General features: G+C 42.5%; 1 protein-coding gene across 1 annotated transcript in view; it reads left to right on the top strand.

Annotated features, from left to right (window-relative positions):
* TSEN15 (tRNA splicing endonuclease subunit 15) overlaps nt 1-6,806 on the top strand; it is a 28,022-nt gene extending 21,216 nt beyond the window's left edge. The window contains exon 4 of the mRNA XM_032772938.2: nt 6,426-6,806. Within this exon, the coding sequence (XP_032628829.1) occupies nt 6,426-6,630 (205 nt within the window). The 3' untranslated portion in view covers nt 6,631-6,806. The remainder of the gene's footprint in view (nt 1-6,425) is intronic.
* Nucleotides 6,807-9,001: the final 2,195 nt, after the last annotated feature.

Here is a 9,001-nt window from a genome sequence, read left to right as displayed (position 1 = left end):
GGCTGGGTCGGCAGGGGTATATATCCGGCACCATAGCGGCGCCACTCCAGGGGGCGCCCTGCCGACCCACCGAGTGTTGCTAGGGTAAAAATCTTCCGACAAACGTGCACGCGGCGCGCGCACACCTACTGGAATGGATATGAGCAAGCACTCGAAGAAGAATCTGTGTTCCTTTGCAACATCTGTCATTATGCAAGTAACTTGTGTGTCCTAGAACTAGATGAGCTTTATTTTTGGGAGGAGAGTTTGGTCTGAAACAGCCAGGACATCTGAAGACTGAAGCCCAATGCACAGGGTCTGTTAACTTTTATGTCCTTTGAAGAAGATAACAATGAGAAATCGTAGCTGTAGGTAATGACCAGCTATACACGGTGCATGCCATCAGCATTGTAAAACTGATAGTGATGTATACTCAGTTGATCAGTAAAGATGGAAAGACTGGATATTGTAACACACAGGCTGCATATAATAATAATTGGAGATATACCTATCTCCTAGAACTGGAAGGGGAAGGTCATCGAGTCCAGCCCCCTGCCTTCACTAGCAGGACCAAATACTGATTTTTGCCCCAGATCCCTAAGTGGCCCCCTCAAGGATTGAACTCACAACTCTGGGTTTAGCAGCCTAATGTTCAAACCACTGATGCATGAGAAAGGGGGAATCAGGAATACAGTGAAAATGAAGACAGTCTTCTGGCACTGGTTCTGATTAAAATAGTAGAGTAGTCGACATTCTGGTCCCTGTTGGTCCTGGAGGATGGATCATGTCTTGGGGTACCCGAATAAGCAATGCAGGATTCAGCACTAAGGAATTAAACCATTAGCTTTGAAGTTTGGGAGCTGAGCATCCTCGGTTTCCTTCAGGCTCACTGGGAACAACGTTTGAGGCCGCTCAGTACTTCACAAGACTGGTTGCTGCTGCTGAGAATGTTGAGAGATGGAGGCAGTTGGAACTGTTCTGATGGGGTAAAGCGGAGGTAATACTCCAGAATTTAATTCTCCATTCTTCAAGAACCGTTTAATGTTACCAGACCTGGAGAGAGATCAGGTTATATCTTGAGCACCTGTCAACAATCCCTGGGGAAGAACCATTCCTGGCTATTAAGAGAAAATTAAGTTGGGACACCTCTTTGCTCTTTCCGTCAGAGGAGAAGGACATGAGAAATAAGCAAAGTGCAAATATGGGAAACAGTCACCCCTCTCCCTCTCCCCGTGAAGTTTCTGGGTGACGTTCTCTGGCCTGTACTGTGCAAAAGGACTGAATAGATTATGATAATAGACCTTTCTAGCATTAAAATCTGTGAATCTTCCCTGCAGGAGTCAAGAATGAACTGGATACAGATACTGAGCTGTGCTTTCAATCTGGTGTGTAGTTTTTCAAGTGAAGTTGGAGGCACACTGGAAGACCTATGGGGGAAGCCTGCACCACTCTAGGCTCTGCTGTGGATAATTGAGCTCCTTTATCCCTCATACTGCTAATATTCTACTTTTCCTAGAAGAAAAGGCCATCTGTATACAAGTGGTTTCAGTTAGAGATGTTTATGGGAGCAGAAACCCCTTATAGCAGTGAAACCTTAACAGGAGGTAGAGGTTTGCTTTATTCTATTATCTAAGCTGTAGTCGTGTTCTTTGAATAAGTGGACTAGTTCATACTGCTATCTTTTTATAGGCTTTTAAGTTATTGGAGTGAAGGATTATTAGCTCTTCCAGATCTGGCAAACAAATACCTAGTAATGTTTCAGAAGGCCAAAATGCAGAGAGGACATCTGGAGAGGGGCTGCGTCAGTTTTTGGCATTTCTTTACTTAGGGCCAACGATCCTTTTTAAGTAGAAAATCCTTTTTGTTGTATCTACATTATTACAAAAAAAATAGCACAGTGTTTATCAGTCTCTTTGTTCATTGCAGATCTGATGTACATCAAATTCACAGTGCAAATCTAGATAAACATCTATTGCAGTCTAATTATCTTCCTACCTGCTCTTATGATTGACCATGGTTGAAAAGGAACTTAATCAAAAATGCTGTATGTGATCCCAACAATGATGCCTTGAAGGGAAACAGGAAACACATACGTCTGCAGACTTCCTGAATTCCAGGGACTTATTCCTTTTAAAAGCTCTCCTCCAGATAATCGCCAACAGTGCTGCATTGCATTACATCTAGTTGCTATACACTGTGTTTTCCACAAGATTCAACAGGCTCCTTTTGGCCATGTCTGCATTAGAAAAATGACCTGTTCCAAAGATGGGTCCCCCTGGAGCATCTTAAGCCATGATTGAAAATAGTTTGCCTGGTAATATTGATTGTGTTGAAGAATGGCCTAGTTGCTGAAAATGTCATGAAATTGAGCAAAGGGGGTCTTAGACAAGCAGGAGAGAAATGCTAACACTAAGACCTATTAGAATGAGAAATATCCTCCCTAAGGAGTTAAATGGTGACAGGCCCATGGATTGTCTAATCTAATTTTAAATGATTCAGACTACTCAAGAATAAACAGTAAGGAGTTCGTTCAGTGTTTGGAAGTAAGTAAAGACCCCTTCAACCAACAGCACGTGCTTCAATCTAGTCCCAGGGCTACTCTTAAAATGAGTTTAAATTTCATGGGTCTTGAAATCCCCCTTGCAGCCAGATGGGCACTACCACCATCCTGCATCGGCTGGTGTTTCCCTAACAGGACTGTGGGCACTACAAAATTATGTTAACCTAAGTTCTGTGAACATACAGCCACCACACTAGTTAAATTGCTTTTGCATGTTCACACTACACTCCTTGTGCTGGCGGTGCGCGTCATCACCAGGAGCACTTGTACTGACCGTACTGTCAAGTGTGGGGCATTGGGGGATGGCTTCTGAAAGCCAGTAAAAGTTGATGTCTACACTGCGTTGACCTAATAACATCAGCATTGACTCTGTGTCTCTCATGCAGGTAAAGTTATTACGTTGGCATAGTGGGGCAGTTACATTGTCAGGAGCAAAATTTTAGTGTAGACATTTACATAAGTTGATGTAGGCTGCCTTCTGTCCACCTAACTTTGTAGTGTAGGCCTCTGTCTACCTTCTGACCTGCTGTTGAATTCTTAACTGGCAGGGCAGTTTCCTGAGTTGTGCACTACTTTTAGGGCACACGTCTGCAGCAAAGATGAGAGAATGGGGCACTTGCTGTTATGTGCAAAATTATAGTGTTGCAGATGACAGGGAGACCCCATAGAATCCTTCCTTAGCTCTAGAACACTCTTCACTCACTTCAATGTGCTTCTGTGAAAAGGACACTTGCCGCTCCCCCCCATGGCCATTAGATATGTCGTATGGAAAGTTGCTCATCACACTGTGGAAGGCTAGAGAAGAGTAGAACCCTGCAGTTCTGAAGGTGTCGCTTGTAGTGCTCCAACCCGCTTCAAATCATAAATGAGCTGCCTCTAGGTTAAAAAAAAATAAAAAAAATGAGCAATTCAATCTGCAGTGAGGGGTGGGTATTTTCCCCGCACATGCTGAACTGTGCTTGACATCAGCACTTCAGCTGGCGTCCCTGGGCCAGTGATGTACAGCTGTACCACCATGCACCCTGGCAGGGAGAGCCCAAACTGAAAACCACTTGGCAATCAAAATTGCACTAACATATAGGGGTAGGAGGAGAGCTCATTTAAGGTGTTTGATCTTTAAGCATTTTGGAGGCAGTCCCCTTCTGCCCTATACACACAGCATCTCCTTGTGTAGCTGATCTCTGCTTTGTCACCAGCAGCATCTGTAGTAACACGGGAGTGTGAAAATATGGCTTATGATCATTTAAATGTCTTTCCTGTGTGAAATGGCTGGCAGGCCTCCCTTTGCATGACACCTTCTGTGTGTGGGGCCCAACCATAAAACCTGCAAGGAAATCTTTGTCTTTCTTCTTTAGTGAAACTGAGTGTGACTGATTTCTGCAAAACTCTGAGACTGCTAAGAGCACTGGGAAGATCATGTGCTTAAAACATCATTTGGGCTTCCAGGCTGCTGCTTTATCCTCTCCCACTTCCCATTTGATTCCTCTGTGATCCTCTAATCTTTCAAATGGGGTGGAGGAAGATAATTAGAGCTTGAGAACAGGTGCATTTGGAAACACTCATTTTAAGCCAATGTCTGACTTGCAGGATCTACAGCTCTTGGGGGAGGAGAGGACTCAAAGGTACATCAAGTGATGGGGGCGTATGCATACTGTAGGGACAGGTAGGTTCTGTAGCAATATCATGGACAAACTCTCCACACAAGACTTATTAGAAAACAAGATGGTTTTCAATGATGTCATATACAGATGTTGCCACATCAGTCATTTAAGCCAGGGGTTCTCAAACTTCATTGCAAAGGGGGTTGTGACACACTTTGGGTCCTGATACACAGTTTGAGAACTGCTGATTTAAGCCATTATGCACTCTTAGCTGGTACATGTCACCGCTCTTAATGTCCTCTTAACGTCCTCAACTCTGTTGGACTAGATAGTTTCTCTTAGAGCCCTGTAGATTTATGCTGTAATTTTTAGATCCTAAAATGACCTTCCTTCACCCTGGGACCCCTTGATTCAATTAGTAGACAAGAAAATAGTCAACATATTATTCCTAAAATGAACTGAGATGGAAGCATTTCTTCTCTGTGTGTATTCCTGGATTTAAAAAAATAGGAAGCAGAAAGTAGTTGACAGCGAGTGTTAGTTAACAATTTGTTCCCTCTCCTTGGAAGCTACCTTTGAGGATAACAGACTGGGTTGGGTGGCAGAAGATCTGACTTCATTTTCTGGCTCTGTCACAGACTCACTCAATTGTTGTGTGCCTCAGTTCACCCATGTGTAAGATGGCGATAATGCTCCATTTCATACTTCATCCATCTCGTCTATTTAGACTGGAAGTTTTTCAGTTCAGGGGCTGTCTCATTTGTGTACCGTGTCTTCCACAATTTGGCCCCTTGTGGCTACCATACTATAAATGATTAATAAGGTGGCAATGTAGTCAGCTGGTATGTATTGTATATAAGTGAGGGCACTACCTGTTAATATATTGATGAATCCAGTTCCAGCAGGCATCTGTGCAATTGGAGAATTTTAAAATCAAAATGAAGACTAACTTTTCCTCAGACATTTAAATGCATTTCTTTAACTCCAGAAAGGGGTGACTAGTGGGACTGGATCATAGGACTTTATCGCTTACCCTGAACTAATGCTAATCATGATGTTGAACATGCGTGTGTACTGAAGGCAAATAGTCACATGCTTTACAACATAAAAATTGTTTATAATGGATCATGGCTCTAGCACCTTTAAGGATAAGTTAAATAATAGAATATCAGGGTTGGAAGGGACCTCAGGAGATCATCTAGTCCAACCCCCTGCTCAAAGCAGAACCAATCCCCAACTAAATCATCCCAGCCAAGGCTTTGTCAAGCCTGACCTTAAAAACCTCTAAGGAAGGCGATTCCACCACCTCCCTAGGTAACACATTCCAGTGCTTCACTACCCTTCTAGTGAAATAGTTTTTCCTAATATCCAACCTAAACCTCCTCCACTGCAACTTGAAACTATTACTCCTTGTTCTGTCATCTGCTGCCACGAGAACAGCCGAGCTCCATCCTCTTTGGAACCCCTTTCAGGTAGTTGAAAGCAGCTATCAAATTCTCCTTCATTCTTCTTTCTGCAAACGAAACAATCCAGTTCCCCTCAGCCTCTCCTCATAAGTCATGTGCTCCAGCCCCCTAATCATTTTTGTTGCCCTCCGCTGGACTCTTTCCAATTTTTCCACATCCTTCTTGTAGTGTGGGGCTCAAAACTGAACACACTATTCCAGATGAGGCCTCACCAATGTCGAATAGAGGGGAATGATCACGTCCCTTGATCTGCTGGCATTGCCCCTACTTATACAGCCGAAAATGCCATTAGCCTTCTTCGCAACAAGGGCACACTGTTGACTCATATCCAGCTTCTTGTCCACTGTAACCCCTAGAACTGCTGCCTAGCCATTCGGTTCCTAGTCTGTGGCAGTGCAGGGGATTCTTCTGTCCTAAGTGCAGGACCCTGCAGTTGTCCTTGTTAAACCTCGATAGGCTCTGAAAGCTTTGTAAATAGAAAAGCCTAAGCACAGCTGGTAAAAGAGAGAGCACTATGTTGAAAATATAATGCTTTGTTCCCTTTGTTCCTCTTTCCTGCTTTCTGCTGCAGGGAGAAATGGGTTCTCTAAGCAGGTTGGTGGTATCCATTAGGCAATAAGCAGTATTGCCACTGCAGTGCATCTGTGGGAAGGTCCTTTAAAGGTAGAGAATCCAGTGGACAGCAGAAGTGTTCACGATTTACTGGCTGGGATGTCCTCAACCCTATAAATCCTGGGAAATAAGTGATATTGCAGTTTTAGTTTGATGCTATATTGAAATGATTGTGAATAGATTCCTAACTGACTATCTTTCTTTCAGGCTCAGAGAGATCATGCAGAAAGCATGTATTCCACAAGATGAAACGGATTCCCCACTGTCAGTTATCCTGGCTATAGTTGAGTCAGATTCCACAGTAGTCTATTATAAGCTGACAGATGGTTTCATAATGCCAGATCCTCCTGATGATACTGAAGACATGGACAATAAACAGTGGAGAAAGAAAAGAAGGAAGCTTTTGAGATGACTAAGACAAAGATGAACTGTTTCTTGGCCCCTTATTTTCAAATCTAAACAAATGCAGTAATTTGTGTATGTAAATTAAAAGGTACAATGGCTTAACTGCTGCTTTGCAAATCTTCACTTGCTCTGGAGAACTGAGATTTCTGCAGCATGCTTCAAAATAAAATGGTATGCAACATGTTTCATGACCTTTACAAGGCATGTTATTCCTTCCTCCTCCTTTTTTTTTTTTTTTTTTTTTGGCGAAGCAGAAGTTTTCAACATTTGTCCGTTTTTTTACAAACACACCTACATTTGTGGTAATGTAAAGACTGAACAGAGTCAGACCTATGGCATAAGTCTTAAAGGTAAATATTTAAATAAAATAAGCTGTTCTTTAGTGTAGTGTGTGGTTGGAGCGAAGGTCTTCAAACATACACTTCTGCATAAGTTAAAAAGACAGTGGTTTGTCTTACTCATGGCACCAAGAGCATTTAAAATATAAATTTCACCTACTCCTTCACTTTTGGGCCTCTTACTGCTATATTTAGAGCAAAATAGAGTAGTTTTGTCAAGGAATATTTTCTTTTGGTTTAAATGTTTTGCAACTGGAAAAATGACATCATTATAATGACTGATAATTCCGAAGGTTACTAGAAAGAGGCGTGGTCCCGTGATTAAAGCCCAAGACAGTGATTCTCAACCTGCATCCCAGTCAGCACAGAGCTGCAGCTCATGTGACATCTCCAGGGCCATTACTGGATGTAGCCCACAACGCTAAATAGGTTGAGAACCATTGGCCCAAGATAAGGTTCAGCGACTCCTGCAATCTGACCATAGTGGCCAGTCACTAAGGTCCAATCTTCATAAGCAAATGTACACGTCAGTAGATACTTGGAGGACTAGCTTATTATATGACAAAATTAAACACTTTGTTACCCATGTGAATGAAAACGGGAGGGGAAGCAGACTGAAGATCAAGGGTTCAGTAATGTGGTGTTAACTGTGTCCTGCACAGTCCAAAACCAAATCATTTTATGAGAAATTCAGAGCCCTCTTGAGTTATAACATGATCTCTCAACACAGTAAATTTTTCTGTGTGAATGACTCCTCCTTTTCTCGCCTCAGTTATCCCATTTTAAATATGGGTTCTATTACCTATTTTTAATTGGCTATTCTTTAGAGTCTTTTGAAGCTGAAGACAATGCCTAAGAGCTACTAATTACACATTTTTTCTATACCACAGACTGCTGCAGCTGAACTGGTGTGCCAATTCATGCACCAGTCAGCCACTCTCAACACCGTCTGACCATTACCTCCTGGGGGTAGGGACCATGTCCTCCTCTGTGTTTAAACAGCACCTAGTACAATGGGGGCCCCCATTGTGAGTGTAACCATATCATTTATATCTCCAGTGTAGCCTCTATGGGTTCATCTAGTTGCCTGAATGATGTGTCAGCTGGTTATAGGGGAAGGGGAACAAAGTTAAATTGTTGGTGGTACTTCCGTGGGAATTTTCCATGCTTTCATTCAGTAGTTTTCTTTAAGTTTAACCTTAACTTGGAATTTTTGGCTTTCTACTGCAAGTTCCATATCTCAGAAACGGCTTTTAAAGTACAGGTAAAAATTCACCGAGGCTCAACTCCTCCACATGGAAAATTTCAAGCAAAAGGCCTGTTTTTGATAGGTTCAGGAACAGGAGAGGATCCAAATTCAGGCTCAGAATGAAATAAGTTAAAATCTTTAGTCCCTCCTCAATAGGCCAAACTAGAAATCCATGGTGACTTCAGAGTTAAAGATTTTTAGTTTCACTTAGTCAAACAGGCTGGTGAGACAAGCAGGGGACAATATGTACAGCTGGATACTAGCCCTGCCTTCACCAAGGTCTTACTGTGCGACCCTGGGCACTGCAGTTAGGTCCCAGTTTAGCAAAGCACTTAAACAGTTGCTGAAGCCCCCCTGAAGTTAATGGGACTTAGGTGCACTTCAGCACATGGTCTGCTGTGTAGGGATAGACTTAAGTACATGCTTAAGTCTTTAATTGAATCAGAGCCTTAAACTCTACACTCCAGTGTGGCATTTCTAAAATGGAGCTACTACTATTTGCCTGTCTATCCAAGGTACCTGTATATTGTACAGGGTCAGAGCACCACCATCTTTACTGTAATCCTTGGCTATAAAGTGCTAATAAGTGCAAATATTAATTTAATCCACTTATGTGCATTCTTACAACACAGCGTTTTAAGGCCAGATCCTCTAAAGTGGAAATCAGTGTAATTCCATTGGTGTCACTGGAGTTATAGCAATTTACAGCAGCTTCCTGCAGCACATGAATACCTGCTTCTCACACATTAAGGATTGCTGCTTAGCTATTAACCATTGCCGGTTTTAAAGTG

Source organism: Chelonoidis abingdonii, chromosome 7 (assembly GCF_003597395.2).
Source record: "Chelonoidis abingdonii isolate Lonesome George chromosome 7, CheloAbing_2.0, whole genome shotgun sequence".
In the NCBI taxonomy this organism is placed as follows: Eukaryota; Metazoa; Chordata; order Testudines; family Testudinidae; genus Chelonoidis; species Chelonoidis abingdonii.
This window is presented reverse-complemented; position numbering and strand designations above follow the sequence as displayed.